General features: G+C 37.4%; 1 protein-coding gene across 1 annotated transcript; it reads left to right on the forward strand.

The window, feature by feature from the left end:
* Positions 1–632: 632 nt before the first annotated feature.
* Positions 633–20,044, forward strand: LOC117324838. Its single transcript, XM_033880666.1, has 8 exons — positions 633–681; positions 2,244–2,393; positions 10,121–10,205; positions 11,981–12,026; positions 18,405–18,485; positions 18,948–19,057; positions 19,338–19,867; positions 20,037–20,044. Exons 1-8 carry the CDS (start codon positions 633–635, stop codon positions 20,042–20,044), a joined length of 1,059 nt encoding a protein of 352 aa, XP_033736557.1.
* The last annotated feature ends 14 nt before the right edge of the window (positions 20,045–20,058 follow it).

A 20,058-nucleotide genomic window follows, 5' to 3' on the forward strand; every position in this document is an offset into this window, starting at 1 on the left:
TTGGATCACTGTCAATAACAACCACCTGTAACCTGTCTATAACTACCACCTGTATATAGCCACCACCTGTCTTTAGTTACCACCTGTATATAATAACCACCTGTCTATAACAATCACCTGTATATAAACAACCACCTGTATGAAGCAGACACTTGTCTTTAATTACGCGCCGGTATATATCACTCACCTTATACATCACCTGTATATTACTGTCCTATAACAATCACCTGTATATAAACAACCACCTGTATGAAGCAGACACTTGTCTTTAATTACCGCCTGTATATATCACTCACCTGTATATAACAATCACCTATATATAACAAATACCTGTCTATAACAATCACCTGTTTATAACAATGATATAATTCTTGTCTCTGTCTTGATATCTATTTTAGTTCTTTCCATTTTCCTGTGACAGTATTATGATGTACCATATATATCTGGTCAAGTAGCATAAATGTAACTTTGCTGGTACTTTAGATCTCTAGAGGGTATTACTCTACTTGAACTTTGGTAAAATTTCATAATATACAGGATGTCATTTCATACCTGTAACATTTTTGGGTGGACATCCACATTTCATATTTTAATGATTTTGAAGTATGTATCACTGATTCCCTGATGAAATAATGTTTCAGGAATTTTTCCTTCATCTAGAAAATTTGGCTGACGTTCATGGTATATAAATGATATATTTCGATTATATTACAGGGTGTCTTTAATGTCAGGTGTCAGTAAATTCAGGTTTCGACTATATTAAGGTTTAAAGTCTGTTAAACTTCCATTATAAAGGACTTTTTCGTTAGGTTTTTAACAATGTCCCCCCCCCAAAAAAAAAAAAAAAAAAAGGTTTCCACAATTTACATGTATTAATTCGTTTAATGTTCAAATCAGGTGTTAAGTCACTTAAATTTCAGGTTTCAACTATAATTACAATGTCATTAATGTTCAGGGGTCAGGTTTTGGGGGAAATGGAAAGGTCCATAATGGGTTTATTAGTTGAAATTAAGGAAAAGAGGGAGGGGGGGGGGTTTGAGTTTGGAATTTTATTTCCCCGTTGTTATCCCGTATAAGTTTCCCCCAGTTTAGTTGTTTTTTAATGTTTTTAAATACCCATTGTTATACCCTTTGTTATCACCCTTTGTTAAAACCCATTGTTACACGTTGTTACTCCGTTTTTTTTCATCCGTTTTTTCATCCATTGTTACATCATTGTTTATTTTTGTTATCACTCTGCATACCATTGTTATCCATTGTTATTATCCGTTGTTATCATCCATTGTTATCACTCATTGTTTTCACCCGTTGTTATCACCCATTGTTTTCACCCGTTGTTATCACCCATTGTTATCACCCATTGTTATCACCTGTTGTTATCATCCGTTGTTATCATCCGTTGTTATCATCCATTGTTATCACTCATTGTTATCACCTGTTGTTATCACTCATTGCTATCACCCATTGTTATCATCCATTGTTATTATCCGTTGTTATCATCCATTGTTATCACTCATTGTTTTCACCCGTTGTTATCACCCATTGTTATCACCCATTGTTATCACTTGTTGATTGTTATCATCCATTGTTATTAGTTGTTGTTATCACCCGTTGTTACCACCTTTCATTATTACCTGTCGTTATCACCCGTTGTTACCACCTTTCATTATTACCTGTCGTTATCACCTGTTGTTACCACCTTTCATTATTACCTGTCGTTATCACCCGTTGTTACCACCTTTCATTATTACCTGTCGTTATCACCCGTTGTTACCACCTTTCATTATTACCTGTCGTTATCACCTGTTGTAACCACCTTTTATTATTACCTGTCGTTATCACCCGTTGTTACCACCTTTCATTATTACCTGTCGTTATCACCCGTTGTTACCACCTTTCATTATTTCCAGTCGTTATCACCTGTCGTTATCACCCGTTGTTACCACCTTTCATTATTACCTGTCGTTATCACCCATTGTTACCACCTTTTATTATCATCCGTTATTACCTGTCGTTATCACCCATTGCTATCACCTGGTTCCCATTGTGACATACAGGTAGCCTGGATTTGATCTAGATCTCAGTAATCATCCTTAGATGATAAGGGTTAGATTGAAATCTCTTTGGTAAATTAATGATTATAATGGATTCACAGTGACCTTGGTCTGGATCTTTAGTATTTCATTAGTTGTGTAAAATCTGTCTTTATGAATTAAGAAAATTAAAGAATCATATTTTCACAGGTGCTGATGCACGTGAGGTTCTCAAATCTTCGGAGTTATCGCCGGAGCAGTTGGTCGATGTATGGGATTTATCTGACCTCAACAAAGATGGCTGCCTAGATACAGGAGAGTGGACACTCGCTTGTCAACTTGTTCGACTCCACAAACAAGGTACATGTCTGTGTTTGATTGTCTGTTGTACACTATTCAACAGGTCGAAAATATAACCTTATAAGCTTAGGAAAGATAAGACAGTAGATCTATTGGATCACTGTCAATAACAACCACCTGTAACCTGTCTTTAACTACCACCTGTATATAGCCATCACCTGTCTTTAGTTACCACCTGTATATAGCCATCACCTGTCTTTAGTTACCACCTGTATATAGCCATCACCTGTCTTTAGTTACCACCTGTATATAGCCATCACCTGTCTTTAGTTACCACCTGTATATAGCCATCACCTGTCTTTAGTTGCCACCTGTATATAATAACCACCTGTCTATAACAATCACCTGTATATAAACAACCACCTGTATGAAGCAGACACTTGTCTTTAATTACCGCCTGTATATATCACTCACCTGTATATAACAATATATAACAAATACCTGTCTATAACAATCACCTGTTTATAACAATGATATAATTCTTGTCTCTGTCTTGATATCTATTTTAGTTCTTTCCATTTTCCTGTGACAGTATTATGATGTACCATATATATCTGGTCATAAATGCATAAATGTAACTTTGCTGGTACTTTAGATCTCTAGAGGGTATTACTCTACTTGAACATTGGTAAAATTTCATAATATACAGGATGTCATTTCATACCTGTAACATTTTTGGGTGGACATCCACATTTCATATTTTAATGATTTTGAAGTATGTATCACTGATTCCCTGATGAAATAATGTTTCAGGAATTTGTCCTTCATCTAGAAAATTGGCTGACGTTCATGGTATATAAATGATATATTTCGATTATATTACAGGATGTCTTTAATGTCAGGTGTCAGTAAATTCAGGTTTCGACTATATTACAGGATGTCTTTAATGTCAGGTGTCAGTAAATTCAGGTTTCCACTATATTACAGGATATCTTTAATGTCAGGTGTTAGTAAATTCAGGTTTCGACTATATATTACAGGATGTCTTTAATGTCAGGTGTCAGTAAATTCAGGTTTCGACTATATTACAGGGTGTCTTTAATGCCAGGTGTCAGTAAATTCAGGTTTCGACTATATTACAGGATGTCTTTAATGTCAGGTGTCAGTAAATTCAGGTTTTGATTATATTACAGGATGTCTTTAATGTCAGGTGTTAGTAAATTCAGGTTTCGACTATATTACAGGGTGTCTTTAATGTCAGGTGTCAGTAAATTCAGGTTTCAACTATATTACAGGGTGTCTTTAATGTCAGGTGTCAGTAAATTCAGGTTTCGACTATATTACAGGGTGTCTTTAATGTCAGGTGTCAGTAAATTCAGGTTTCAACTATATTACAGGGTGTCTTTAATGTCAGGTGTCAGTAAATTCAGGTTTCGACTATATTACAGGGTGTCTTTAATGTCAGGTGTCAGTAAATTCAGGTTTCAACTATATTACAGGGTGTCTTTAATGTCAGGTGTCAGTAAATTCAGGTTTCGACTATATTACAGGATGTCTTTAATGTCAGGTGTCAGTAAATTCAGGTTTTGATTATATTACAGGATGTCTTTAATGTCAGGTGTTAGTAAATTCAGGTTTCGACTATATTACAGGATGTCTTTAATGTCGGGTGTCAGTAAATTCAAGTTTTGATTATATTACAGGATGTCTTTAATGTCAGGTGTCAGTAAATTCAGGTTTTGATTATATTACAGGATGTCTTTAATGTCAGGTGTTAGTAAATTCAGGTTTCGACTATATTACAGGGTGTCTTTAATGTCAGGTGTCAGTAAATTCAGGTTTCGACTATATTACAGGGTGTCTTTAATGTCAGGTGTCAGTAAATTCAGGTTTCAACTATATTACAGGGTGTCTTTAATGTCAGGTGTCAGTAAATTCAGGTTTCGACTATATTACAGGGTGTCTTTAATGTCAGGTGTCAGTAAATTCAGGTTTCAACTATATTACAGGGTGTCTTTAATGTCAGGTGTCAGTAAATTCAGGTTTCGACTATATTACAGGATGTCTTTAATGTCAGGTGTCAGTAAATTCAGGTTTTGATTATATTACAGGATGTCTTTAATGTCAGGTGTTAGTAAATTCAGGTTTCGACTATATTACAGGATGTCTTTAATGTCAGGTGTCAGTAAATTCAAGTTTTGATCATATTACAGGATGTCTTTAATGTCAGGTGTCAGTAAATTCAGGTTTCGACTATATTACAGGATGTCTTTAATGTCAGGTGTCAGTAAATTCAGGTTTCGACTATATTACAGGATGTCTTTAATGTCAGGTGTCAGTAAATTCAGGTTTCGACTATATTACAGGGTGTCTTTAATGTCAGGTGTCAGTAAATTCAGGTTTCGACTATATTACAGGATGTCTTTAATGTCAGGTGTTAGTAAATTCAGGTTTCGACTGTATTACAGGATGTCTTTAATGTCAGGTGTCAGTAAATTCAGGTTTCGACTATATTACAGGATGTCTTTAATGTCAGGTGTTAGTAAATTAAGGTTTTGATGATATTACAGGATATCTTTAATGTCAGGTGTAGGCAAATTCAGGTTTCTACTATATTACAGAATATCTTTAATGCCAGGTGTTAGTAAATGATATTAGGCCAGTATCATGCTGGGATGAAGGGCTACCAAAGTTATTAAAATGAATGACTTTGACCTAGCTAGGTTAAATGTGTTAAAACCTTTAAACAACTCTCAATAACCAAGACGCCCAGGGTCATGATGTTGGGACATTGGCGTACTTGGATAACAGACTGAAAAGTTTGTTAAATTGAAGGACACTGGTGAAAATGGTAATTCAAAAACAAAAACATCAATTATCAATATGTATTTGAGACCTCTGGTGAATGTAAAGGTCCATGGGCCTCTTATTATAATCTTGTTACATATGGCAAGATTTGTATATGTAAATATCTCCCATTTCAAGTTCATAAGACATCATTGTTCATCTTAATATCTGAACTAGTTGTTTTGACACAAGTATATCTCTGTATAAAGTGTATGATGGTATCTTGGCAGGGTTTAATATATAGAATATGTGGAGAAATTTGTTTGAATTGGAGAAGAGCCAGTCTGACAATCTGTTGATTTTAAACTATTGATTTATTGATTTAAAACTTGATCTGTCATTTCTCCATTTAGATAAAAGTCCCTCGGGTGGTTACCACAAACACTCTTAATCTCAGCAGTGATCTTTGGTCTATTTTTAGCATATGTCTAAAGTATAATAGAAACAAATAGTATTCCATGAAATAAATTTGTAATTTTTGTTTTAGTTATTGTTAATTCTTATCTAATTAAGTTTTTGTTACTTTTAGTGCATTAGTTCAATTATGGTACTTAAATATTAGTGTGTAATTAGTTTGTAATTGTCTTGTAAGAATTGTCTCCCTTCAGTATAACATTTCCATGGTAAGAGTTAGCTCCCTTGAGTATAACATTTCCATGGTAAGAGTTAGCTCCCTAGAGTATAACATTTTCATGGTAGTGGTTATCTCCCTAGAGTATAACATTTTCGTGGTAGGAGTTAGCTCCCTAGAGTATAACATTTTGTGGTAGGAGTTATCTCCCTTGAGTATAACATTTTCGTGGTAGGAGTTATCTCCCTAGAGTATAACATTTTCATAGTAAGAGTTATCTCCCTAGAGTATAACATTTTGTGGTAGGAGTTGGCTCCCTAGAGTATAACATTTTCATAGTAAGAGTTGTCTCCCTTGAGTATAACATTTTCGTGGTAGGAGTTATCTCCCTAGAGTATAACATTTTCGTGGTAGGAGTTATCTCCCTAGAGTATAACATTTTGTGGTAGGAGTTAGCTCCCTAGAGTATAACATTTTCATGGTAGTGGTTATCTCCCTAGAGTATAACATTTTCGTGGTAGGAGTTATCTCCCTTGAGTATAACATTTTCATGGTAGGAGTTATCTCCCTTGAGTATAACATTTTCATAGGAAGAGTTGTCTCCCTTGAGTATAACATTTTGTGGTAGGAGTTGGCTCCCTAGAGTATAACATTTTCATAGTAAGAGTTGTCTCCCTTGAGTATAACATTTTCGTGGTAGGAGTTATCTCCCTAGAGTATAACATTTTCATGGTAAGAGTTATCTCCCTAGAGTATAACATTTTCATGGTTAGAGTTGGCTCCCTAGAGTATAACATTTTCGTGGTAGTGGTTATCTCCCTAGAGTATAACATTTTCATGGTAAGAGTTAGCTCCCTAGAGTATAACATTTTCATGGTAGTGGTTATCTCCCTAGAGTATAACATTTTCGTGGTAGGAGTTAGCTCCCTAGAGTATAACATTTTCGTGGTAGGAGTTAGCTCCCTAGAGTATAACATTTTCATGGTAGTGGTTATCTCCCTAGAGTATAACATTTTCGTGGTAGGAGTTAGCTCCCTAGAGTATAACATTTTCGTGGTAGGAGTTAGCTCCCTAGAGTATAACATTTTCATGGTAGTGGTTATCTCCCTAGAGTATAACATTTTCGTGGTAGGAGTTAGCTCCCTAGAGTATAACATTTTCGTGGTAGGAGTTATCTCCGTAGAGTATAACATTTTCGTGGTAGGAGTTATCTCCCTAGAGTATAACATTTTCGTGGTAGGAGTTATCTCCCTTGAGTATAACATTTTCGTGGTAGGAGTTAGCTCCCTAGAGTATAACATTTTCGTGGTAGGAGTTATCTCCGTAGAGTATAACATGTATCTATATTTATGTTCTCGTGCATTGATAACATTTTGGTCTAGAGCATTATTTTTCAAAGGAGATACGATGTTGTATAAATGGAGGGTGTGGCTCCCCTGGGACCAGAGGAGTCGGGCCCAATAATGGAAATAGAGGTAATTCATTCAAATTGCTACTAGTCCTGAGTGACTGAATGGATTTCGATGAAATTTGGTCTGGGGCTTTAGTGGCCAAAGGAGATTCAGTGTTGTATAATGAGGTATGTGGCTCCCCTGTGGCCTGGAAAAGGGGTCCAGTAGGGAATTCTTAAAAATCCTTCACTTCAAGAATGACAGGATTTGCTCCACATTTTGTTTGAACCATCGTTGGGAAATGCATCTCAAAAAGTAGGAAATATTTCTAATACATGTATAGTTTAAATGAGAGTATTTTGCCATGATTACTGAAATATCCAGGTGAACGATGCAGGCCATCTGGGCCTCTTATCTCTCATCAGTGTAGACTTGCCAGCTTCTAGGAATTTTCCACAGGGAGATTGTACTTGTTGAAAATTGTAAGTCTCGGAAAACATTATTTATAGATCTTTTTCCTACAGACTTGTACACTCTACCTTAAAACAGCATATTTCAAATTTCTGAAAATAGATATTCTTTTTTAAATTATGAACAATAATAACTAGCAATTAGGGAAAAAATTGAGTCTCGATTCCTCCATCATTGCCAAGGTTTTAACAAGAATTAATTACAACCTGGACACATTGATCAGACTTTGGTTTTATTGTCAGGTTCTGTACTTTTACATACAGACAGAATATACCACCTGTTATTATCGGATAATTGTCAATAAGGCTTCAGATCCACTGACATCCTTATCACTTGATAACACATCGGGTGTCAGGGTAGTTTCTATGGTGAGTGGGTCACTGTCAGCTTTTGGTGTTGGTCAATACAACTGTTGTGTTCACTTTAGAGTATTCCTGGTGTGTATGATGCTGGACGTAGTTCCTCCATAGGGATCTTTTTTATTGGTCCAGATATATATAGAGCTAGGAATACTGTCAGGTGTTGTTTACATGAACTAGCTGCTCAATGAAGGCATGGACACCTTACACTAATACTGGGTTACTTTACAGTAAAACTCTGTTACCTTGAGATAATACTGGGTTACCTTACCGTAATACTGGGTTACCTTACTGTAATACTGGGTTACCTTACCGTAATACTTGGTTACCTTACCGTAATACTGGGTTACCTTAATTACCATAATACTTGGTTACCTTAGCGTCATACTGGGTTACCTTACTGTAATACTCGGTAACCTTAGCGTAATACTGGGTTACCTTACCATAATACTGGGTTACCTTACCATAATACTCGGTTACCTTACCGTAATACTGGGTTACCTTACCGTAATACTGGGTTACCTTACCATAATACTCGGTTACCTTAGCGTCATACTGGGTTACCTTAACGCAATACTCCACTTTTTTATTCAATGTTTAGATCTTTATATTTTAATGCAATGACTTTTGACATTTATGTTGTTATTTCACTGCTAATGACAGAAAGTAAGAAAATAATAAAATAATTGAAAAAGAAAGAAGAAAAATAATTGTAAGTTCTGCAGAGAAGGATGGTATACCAGTGTGTATCTAATGGTCACTTTACGACACCTTATATTGATCTCTGATTTACACAGATACTTTATGTGTGTAGTAATCTAATATTCAGGTCACGTTGGCATTCATACCTTGTAAGGAAGCGGGACATTTATACTCTTCTTCATATTCTACCAGAGATTCGTTACTGTAGTCATTAGTATCTTGGCAAACAAACAGGTAAGGAAGCCTATATTCTGATGTCCAGATCATCAGGATGGTGGTCATGTCCATGTTGGTGTGGTACCAAGATTAGTAATAGATTATTGTAGTGAAGGGTTATAAATAGATTCTTATCTGTAGTCTTGGCACAAAATCATCTTATCATTAGCTGGAAACATCATTTAGAATAAACATTATACTATTTATGAAGAATCTTTTCGAGCCTTTAAAACCTTCAGTAGACAATTTATAAATCCATGGGTACTGTATTTCATTTATAATCTGTTTCTTACTAAACATAGATATGAATATATTGATTGATAAAAGAAGGTAACTGTTTATTGAAAGATGTTATATAAGAGGCTAAAATTTTGTAAGTACATAGTTAATAGCTTTTTGATAGAGATCTATTAAAACAAATATAGATGGACTTTTCAACCTGCAATATTGTAAATTGGAAAAAAACTGTGTGTTGCCTCATACCTTTGTTAATACATACATTGTATTATATTACTTGTAATTAGCTTTGTTGTGTCAACAAATAACATAATTTGAAATATAAATACTGTGTCACCAATGGTACTTTGTGGAATACTGATTGGAGAAGCATTCATAGTACAAGTTGCTACTGTTTCAGTCACAATAATTTCTGAGCTGGTATATTATCAAACTGTAAACAATTACAAAAATAAGAAAATTTGGTAAATAAATGGGATACCATTGTCTGTCTTAAGTTGATGAAACATTTTGAAGTTGTTTCAGCCCTGTGGGAGCTGTTTTACCTTGAACCTTGTCCAATTAAAGCAGTGAGATAAAATATAGACTAGTTACTCTGATGTTAAATGTTTCTTTGGTGAACCTCAGGGCTTAATTTTGTCAATTGGTGGTTTTAGTGGCTAATCTTGGAGATCTGACTTTTAAAAGGTGCGCTGTATGTCGCCACAGTACATCACATGACTTGGCCTCAATATCCAATATAGCTGTGAGATACACAAGTTTACAGTTACATACATTTGATTGAAAAACTTGTCAAGTATGTAAACAAAAATATCAATTTTAGACATGGCTGTTTAGTTAATTTTTAAAAGATTAACTTTTCATATTTTACTTTCAGTGACTTTATAGACATTTTTATTGTTTACTTGGATTTAATCAATTGAAAGGTTTACAGGATAATGGCATAGAGGTTCATAATATATACCATCTTTTGGATTTCAACTTCTGTTTCAGGCTACAAACTAGAGGGCAGTATCAATGGGTTTACCTACTTACCAGATCGAATCTCGCTTAACTCACTTCAGGCCAGGAAACAGAGGTAAGGCCGATATTTCAGGTTTACTATAAATACAGGTAAGCTATTTTAGTCTGGACATTGAAGTTTCTATCAAATGGAAGAAATTTTGGGAATGTCAGAATAACGTAGCATATATCTAATTAAACTAGTCATTAGTGCATTGTTAATTTGTAACTTAAGTCAGAAATATTTCCAGTTCTGAATTTAGAATTTGACGTTGTACACAGCTATCATGTAATATTTATTTTATATTTCTGTCGTGTACTATTTATTTTGTATTTTGCCACACTTGTATTCAAATCTATCAAAACAAGAACCTATAACCTAAAACGTTCGTGAACAGGAAAGACCTGTTCTGAAAGGGAAGTCAGATTCTCTCAAGTGAAAAGAGGCCTTTTTTCCCTTCTAAAACTCACAATGCTATTTCAACAATAATGTGTAATATTTCAACAATTTTTTTGTAATGGCCATTAAATGAGAGCTGTTAATTTTCAACTTTTAAATTTTCCCTTGTTAGGTTTTTAATAAAGATCAGGTCTGAAGTATTTTCTTTTTTAAGTAGTTTGATCTTCAAAATTTTTAAAACTCATAAAGAAGAAATTCTGAAAAAATTTAATATATGCTTGTGTTTGTAAGAAACATCTAAGCTTATTTTTTACAAGGTAGGTACTATCGTGGACAGTTAAGTTTGGAGTGTCATTATAGATGTGGGGAGGTCGTCCATGAGTGACTGTCGTGGACAGTTAAGTTTGGAGTGTCATTATAGATGTGGGGAGGTCGTTCTTGAGTGACTGTCGTGGACTGTTAAGTATGGAGTGTCATTATAGATGTGGGGAGGTCGTCCATGAGAAATCAGGGTACGGCTTATTGAGGGTTAATATTACCTGAATGTATAGAGTAGACTAATATTTCCAGGTAGGTATGCTATCTACCTGAGAGTAGATAAGTAGTGGACAGCGACAATGACTGGTCATCAGACCGTCCTACTGGATAATATTGGGTATTGACCACCTTCTTAGTTTCTGGGCTAAAATTCTAATTGGATTTCATTTCATAGGTGGTAATGTTGTCCAGCTCTCAGTTATTCTAGATTTGTCCCACAATGTAGCGTACAGGATGACAAAGGATTTATTATTATAACAATAGTCTTTGTATATCTTACATATCTAATATGAAATGATTTGATGTGATTATGTTAGTAAATAATATTTGGATTTGAACTTCATAGATACAGTGACTCTTGAGTATTTGAGCTGCAAAATTAAGAATTTGGTTATAACAATGCACATGATAGTAGTTCCACAGAATTGTTTAGAAACTTGTAGTTAGGATATCAGCATCGTATGAAAATAGGGGTTCTTATTGACTTGGAACCATCGCTGAGAAGTGGACAAGCGTTATCAGAATTCAAACAAGTTCAGTATCGTAACTTAAACAAGATCGATGGCAGCTTAATCCTGGTGTGATAATACAGCACTTGGTGAAAAACTTTGGAATTGGAATGTGAGAAGAATGGCATGAGTTTGTCAGCAGTACCTCTGATCACAGTAGTGCTGATAAAAGGAACAATTGATACCTGTAATGTTACATGTCTTATACATAGAATATGGATATAGTGAGAACAATTTGGACGTTACCTGGACAGTATTGTTTTTAATGGATACTGAAGACAATGTGTGACCTTTGTATGATAAGGTGTTTCACTGACTGACAGGTCCTATCTCATCCCTCCCCCTTTAATTTAAACACCCCTCCTCAATAACAGCTTATGAGAAATCTCCTGTTTTCTGTTTCAGAGTAAATGAATATGACAGTTACAAGCAGAGACTTATGTCTATTAAGGTAAGTCTATCAGATAATTTCTAATACATTTTTTCTGTAAACATAAGTCTTTAGTAATAAAAACATATTAGTTTGCTTTATTTTGTGAGTGAGTTATCTCCCTTGTGTGTTTTCCATCTTCCTGTATCACTGCACCGGGAGGCTGCTGGTTGTGTCCTTAACTTAAACATATTTGTACCTTTAATGTGTATTTGTGGCTTGCATTTAAACCTCATATTTGTACCTTGTATTTGTACCTTGTATTTGTACCTTGTATTTGTACCTCATATTTGTACCTTGTATTTGTACCTTGTATTACACCTCATATTTGTACCTTGTATTTGTACCTTGTATTTGTACCTCATATTTGTACCTTGTATTTGTACCTTGTATTTGTACCTTGTATTTGTACCTTATATATCTATGTTTTATTTCTACGTGGTATTTCTACCTTGAATAATTTCACATTGAAGACACCTGTACATTATTCAGAATTTAAACAGAAAAACATCTGGATTTAAGTGAAGTTAAAGTTATAAAAATGAAACGCTTAATTTTGATTCATGGTCCTGATGGCTGTAGGTTTCCTGTATATTTTTAATGATGAGTGAATTCCATTAATAGTCAGGATATATATGTTGTATGCCAGTCATTGTCTAGGAATGCAAGAAAAGAAAATTGATGCACTTGCCAGCAATTTGAATGTCCCTGTGTTACTGTCCTACTGCCCAACAAATGTATATGTACCTTCAACAGCAACCAAGTCAACACTCTATGTGATCATCAATATGTTGTGGAGGTACAAATATGTTAGAATTGCGAAAATTTGAATTGAAATAGAATAAAATGATTCTTGGCTTATGGTATGATTCCAGTGGCTAAAAAGTTATAAAACCCAATAGCAATGTAACTGTATGTGTCATACAAACTTACTGTCACTCTGGTCTCATGTGTCACTGGACTCAGTCCCATGTGTCACTGGACACATTCTCATGCGTCACTGGACACAGCCCCATGTGTCACTGGACTCAGTCTCATGTGTCACTGGACTCAGTCTCATGTGTCACTGGACTCAGTCTCATGTGTCACTGGACTCAGTCACATGTGTCACTGGACACAGCCCCATGTGTCACTGGACTCAGTCTCATGTGTCACTGGACACAGCCCCATGTGTCACTGGACACAGCCCCATGTGTCACTGGACACAGCCCCATGTGTCACTGGACACAGCCCCATGTGTCACTGGACACAGCCCCATGTGTCACTGGACTCAGTCCCATGTGTCACTGGACTCAGTCCCATGTGTCACTGGACTCAGTCCCATGTGTCACTGGACTCAGTCTCATGTGTCACTGGACTCAGTCTCATGTGTCACTGGACTCAGTCTCATGTGTCACTGGATTCATGTGTCACTGGACACAGTCTCATGTGTCACTGGATTCATGTGTCACTGGACACAGTCTCATGTGTCACTGGACACAGCCCCATGTGTCACTGGACTCAGTCCCATGTGTCACTGGACTCAGTCCCATGTGTCACTGGACTCAGTCTCATGTGTCACTGGACTCAGTCCCATATGTCACTGGACACAGTCTCATGTGTCACTGGACACAGTCTCATGTATCACTGGACACAGTCTCATGTGTCATTGGACTCAGTCCCATTTGTCACTGGACTCAGTCCCATGTGTCACTGGACTCAGTCTAATGTGTCACTGGACTCAGTCCCATGTGTCACTGGACACAGTCTCATGTGTCACTGGACACAGTCTCATGTGTCACTGGACTCAGTCTCATGTGTCACTGGACACAGTCTCGTGTGTCACTGGACTCAGTCTCATGTGTCACTGGACACAGTCTCGTGTGTCACTGGACTCAGTCTCATGTGTCACTGGACTCAGTCCCATGTGTCACTGGACACAGTCCCATGTGTCACTGGACTCAGTCTCATGTGTCACTGGACTCAGTCCCATGTGTCACTGGACTCAGTCTCATGTGTCACTGGACTCAGTCTCATGTGTCACTGGACTCAGTCCCATGTGTCACTGGACTCAGTCCCATGTGTCACTGGACACAGACTCATGTGTCACTGGACACAGTCCCATGTGTCACTGGACTCAGTCCTATGTGTCACTGGACACAGTCTCATGTGTCACTGGACTCAGTCCCATGTGTCACTGGACACATTCTCATGTGTCATTGGACACATTCTCATGTGTCACTGGACTCAGTCCCATGTGTCACTGGACTCAGTCCCATGGGTCACTGGACACAGTCTCATGTGTCATTGGACACAGTCCCATGTGTCACTAGACACAGTCCCATGTGTCACTAGACACAGCCTCATGTGTCACTGGACACAGTCTCATGTGTCACTGGACTCGGTCCCGTGTGTCACTGGACACAGACTCATGTGTCACTGGACACAGACTCATGTGTCACTGGACACAGATTCATGTGTCACTGGACACAGACTCATGTGTCACTGGACACAGATTCATGTGTCACTGGACACAGTCTCATGTGTCACTGGACACAGACTCATGTGTCACTGGACTCAGTCCCATGTGTCACTGGACTCAGTCTCATGTGTCACTGGACTCAGTCTCATGTGTCACTGGACTCAGTCTCATGTGTCACTGGACTCAGTCTCATGTGTCACTGGACTCAGTCCCATGTGTCACTGGACTCAGTCTCATGTGTCACTGGTCTCAGTCACATGTGTCACTGGACTCAGTCTCGTGTCACTGGTCTCAGTCACATGTGTCACTGGACACAGTCTCATGTGTCACTGGACACAGACTCATGTGTCACTGGACTCAGTCTCATGTGTCACTGGACTCAGTCCCATGTGTCACTGGACTCAGTCCCATGTGTCACTGGACTCAGTCACATGTGTCACTGGACTCAGTCTCATGTGTCACTGGATTCATGTGTCACTGGTCTCAATCACATGTGTCACTGGACTCAGTCTCATGTGTCACTGGATTCATGTGTCACTGGTCTCAATCACATGTGTCACTGGACTCAGTCTCGTGTCACTGGTCTCAGTCACATGTGTCACTGGACTCAGTCTCGTGTCACTGGACTCAGTCCCATGTGTCACTGGACACAGTCTCATGTGTCACTGGACTCAGTCACATGTGTCACTGGACACAGTCCCATGTGTCACTGGACTCAGTCTCGTGTCACTGGACTCAGTCTCATGTGTCACTGGACTCAGTCCCATGTGTCACTGGACACAGTCTCGTGTCACTGGACTCAGTCCCATGTGTCACTGGACACAGTCCCATGTGTCACTGGACACAGTCCCATGTGTCACTGGACTCAGTCTCGTGTCACTGGTCTCAGTCACATGTGTCACTGGACTCAGTCTCATGTGTCACTGGACTCAGTCTCATGTGTCACTGGACTCAGTCACATGTGCCACTGGATTCATGTGTCACTGGTCTCAGTCACATGTGTCACTGGACTCAGTCTCATGTGTCACTGGATTCATGTGTCACTGGTCTCAGTCACATGTGTCACTGGACTCAGTCTCATGTCACTGGACTCAGTCCCATGTGTCACTGGACTCAGTCCCATGTGTCACTGGACACAGCCCCATGTGTCACTGGACACAGTCCCATGTGTCACTGGACTCAGTCTCGTGTCACTGGTCTCAGTCACATGTGTCACTGGACTCAGTCTCATGTGTCACTGGACACAGTCTCATGTGTCACTGGACTCATTCTCATGCATCACTGGACACAGCCCCATGTGTCACTGGACTCAGTCTCATGTGTCACTGGACTTAGTCCCATGTGTCACTGGACTCAGTCCCATGTGTCACTGGACTCAGTCACATGTGTCACTGGACTCAGTCTCATGTGTCACTGGATTTATGTGTCACTGGTCTCAGTCACATGTGTCACTGGACTCAGTCTCATGTGTCACTGGATTCATGTGTCACTGGTCTCAGTCACATGTGTCACTGGACTCAGTCTCATGTGTCACTGGATTCATGTGTCACTGGTCTCAGTCACATGTGTCACTGGACTCAGTCTCGTGTCACTGGACTCAGTCCCATGTGTCACTGGACTCAGTCCCATGTGTCACTGGACACAGCCCCATGTGTCACTGGACACAGCCCCATGTGTCACTGGACACAGTCTCATGTGTCACTGGACACAGTCCCATGTGTCACTGGACTCAGTCTCGTGTCACTGGACTCAGTCCCATGTGTCACTGGACACAGACTCATGTGTCACTGGACACAGTCTCATGTGTCACTGGACTCAGTCCCATGTGTCACTGGACTCAGTCCCATGTGTCACTGGACTCAGTCCCATGTGTCACTGGACTCAGTCCCATGTGTCACTGGACTCAGTCTCATGTGTCACTGGACTCAGTCTCATGTGTCACTGGATTCATGTGCCACTGGACACAGTCTTGTTTGTAGTCCTTTAGTGTTTCACAGTACATTTTCTCGTCTATTAATATTTGTGTTGGATTATAATGTCAGTAATACATATAGACTGTGTATTCCACATAATAATAGTTTAAACCCAATAATTAATCCAATGATTTAGGATAAGCTTGACTTAGGGTAACAAGTTATTTTCGTGGACAGATTAACTTTACCACCCAAATTTTTACCTCACACACCCTCATATCATTTTATGGATTCTTCATTCATTATAAATGGATTATTTCATTGTTATCTATAGGTAAGAAAGGTTTACTTCAAAAATAAAGAAGATTAAGAAGCATTCATGAAAATGCTGATCAACCAAATAACCGTTGAATGGCACTATTGACTTCACATATAAAACTATAAAACGAACACAAAAACTGGATTAATGGTACTTAGATCAGAGAGCCATATTCAGATGTCTAGAAGGGGTGCACTTCCAATATGTGACATTAGATTTTCTTGGCACCTGATTCTGAAGCAGATTATCAGATTTTTTTCTTGGTTGTTTACATTGGAAGAACATCGTAGGAATCAACAGCTGATTTATTGATTGGAATATTTCGTTAATTGTAGGTAAATTGTATCTATTCATTGGAATTTTTGTTAATTGTAGGTAAATTGTAAATATTTATTGGAATATTTTCTTAATTGTAGGTAAATTGTAAATATTTATTGGAATATTTTCTTAATTGTAGGTAAATCATATTTATTCATTAGAATATTTGTTAATTGTAGGTAAATTATATATATTGATTTAACAATTTTGTTTATATTTGATCTGTTATCTTAATGTTATTTACAAAATAACTATCACTACTTGAGAGTTTTTGTTCACCTGTTTGACTGGTTTATGTAATAATAGATCTCATAAAAATAAACTGATTTTAATCTGGTTTACATTTCATAGTAGTAAATATGGCTCAGTTCTGACTGTCAAAGTGATTATTATTATTCATTTCATTTTCCAATTCTTGCATCATTTTGAAATGAAAATATTCAATCACAAATATATCTCTATTTAAATTTAGATAGTTGTCTCCCCTGATTTCCTAGCTGACAGTAGAGGTATCGGAGTGTTGTATACACTGTTAATGTATGACCATGTAAAACATTAGTAGGTCGACCAGGTCCAAAGTTTTTACACAGATCTTAGTTGAACCCTTTTGGACAGTATATGTAGATTAGTATATAGCCTTAAATGTTTGGTGTATTTTTTTTAGAAATTAATTGTCTTACCATTGAATGAAGTCTTTTATCAACAATTTAGTTGATGGTATATATCACTGACTTTGGTAACTTTCCATACCCAATAGATATATTCTAACACACAAATATAAAAAAAATGTATGTATTTGACCTCCCTGTACGGAACTGAACCCGAATACATACTTGATAGTTGTCAGAGTGGTGGACAGACCTTCTGTATCATTGTTTATATGTACTTGCCTGAATATCTACATACTTATACCTGGGTGTCTATTTCAGTACCTTATATCTCACACTGGCAGTGAAACCGAGTGTCAACAATATGTTTGCTAACCTTTGGAGATTTTATTGATGTAATTGCCTATTGTGTGTAATATTTATGATCTACTGTGTCAAAATATTTCTCTATTGCCACTCAGGTCGGGCCCTTCTGTTTACAGCCAGGGATACATACTTGAAAAATCATCAGAAAACAATTACCTGGAAACAAACATTTTTCATCTTAATCTAGAAATTTTGTCACATCAAATGTCACATCAAATGTTCCTTTTTCGGGTTTTTTTTGGAGTCTCTTTACAATTCTGATGTTTTTGATTGAAGATTTGTGAAAAGTGCATGAATTTCAGTTGAAAAACAATTTTCAGAAATATTATATATAACAGGAGCACATGTACCTTAATTGAATATCAGCCATTCCTTTGGTTCTTGAAATTATTTACAAAGTTGTTACTTCAACAGGAAAAACGGAAAGCTCAAGCAGTCCAAGAGAGCAGACGCCTGAGTTTGATGAAAGATAAAGTCTCACTTGAAAAGGATTTGGTAAGTTTTTACAAGTAGAGTCAAAAAAATATTAATCGCTTTGTTAGAGAAGTAATGAGGAATCACTTTAAATAGTGCATCAAGTTAACTTTGAATATTCTCTAGAACAAGGTTTGATGAGGGTATCTGTTATCTGGGTGTCTGTAGACAGAAAATTATCTTGATTAATACTCCTTACTCTTTAAACCTATATTTTTTAAACCTGGTGCAAATGAACAGTACCTCAGGTCGTTGTTTAATTATTTCAGTGGGAGTTATGCCCCTTTGATGTTATGTTTTATACAAATTTGTATGTAGCAAAGTTGTTTTTAGTCTTGCTGCTTACATTTCTAGTTGATATGAATGCTTCACCCTAGATATCTGTTTGTCTTACATTTTAACGTTAATGATACCAAATTGATAATCACTGTTGTCTTACATTTTACCGTTAATGATACCAAATTGATAATCATTGTTGTGTAGTATGCTGCCTTGACCAGACTTGGAAGGAGTCCAGTTAGTGAGGACAGACATAGCAGGCTGACCGCAACTGATAGTCAGGAAATCGAAAAACTTAAGGAGATCATAGCTAGGTACGTTTTAAATTAAATTATCTTACCTGTAACAGGTAACAGATATACCAGACCGTTATTTATCTCCATAGTTGTCTAAACATTGAGTACTTTAACTTTATATTTATGTTTTTTTTTTTTACATGTTCGTCTATATTATAAAGGTTGTCCATTAAACAGGTTTTAGTTTAGATAACTGTTATATATTCATCAGTAGAATGTTTGGAATAACAAACACTATATAGATATCAGGTTTTCTTCTAACTTTGCACTTTTTGTGATTTTCTTTTTTCTCTCTTAGATTGAAGAAGGAGCACGAAAAGATTCGACATGACACTGTCAAGGTGATTTTAGGGGAACAGAAATTACACGGAGAGAACGCCATTATAAAGGAGGAGACCACAGAGCTCAATAAAGTAAGGACTGTTGTGATCCCCTCCCTCGAACTCCTCAATAAAGTAAGGACTATTGTGATCCCCTCCCTCGAACTCCTCAGTAAAGTAAGGACTATTGCTATCCCCTCCCTCGAACTCCACAATAAAGTAAGGACGATTGTGATCCCCTCCCTCCAACTCCTCAATAAAGTAAGGACTATTGTGATCCCCTCCCTCCAACTCCTCAATAAAGTAAGGACTATTGTGATCCCCTCCCTCCAACTCCTCAGTAAAGTAAGGACTATTGTGATCCCCTCCCTCGAACTCCACAATAAAGTAAGGACTATTGTGATCCCCTCCCTCGAACTCCTCAGTAAAGTAAGGACTATTGTGATCCCCTCCCTCCAACTCCTCAATAAAGTAAGGACTATTGTGATCCCCTCCCTCCAACTCCTCAGTAAAGTAAGGACTATTGTGATCCCCTCCCTCCAACTCCTCAATAAAGTAAGGACTATTGTGATCCCCTCCCTCGAACTCCACAATAAAGTAAGGACTATTGTGATCCCCTCCCTCGAACTCCTCAATAAAGTAAGGACTATTGTGATCCCCTCCCTCGAACTCCTCAGTAAAGTAAGGACTATTGTGATC

This window comes from Pecten maximus, chromosome 4 (genome assembly GCF_902652985.1).
Source record: "Pecten maximus chromosome 4, xPecMax1.1, whole genome shotgun sequence".
Lineage (NCBI taxonomy): Eukaryota > Metazoa > Mollusca > Bivalvia > Pectinida > Pectinidae > Pecten > Pecten maximus.

Coding starts and splice junctions, on each gene's coding strand:
- LOC117324838 (XM_033880666.1), top strand. CDS start 633: ATGTTTCAGGAATTTTTCCTTCATCTAGAAAATTTGGCTGACGTTCAT. Junction 2,394..10,120: donor TGTTCGACTCCACAAACAAG/GTACATGTCTGT, acceptor CTTCTGTTTCAG/GCTACAAACTAGAGGGCAGT. Junction 18,486..18,947: donor TCTCACTTGAAAAGGATTTG/GTAAGTTTTTAC, acceptor ATTGTTGTGTAG/TATGCTGCCTTGACCAGACT.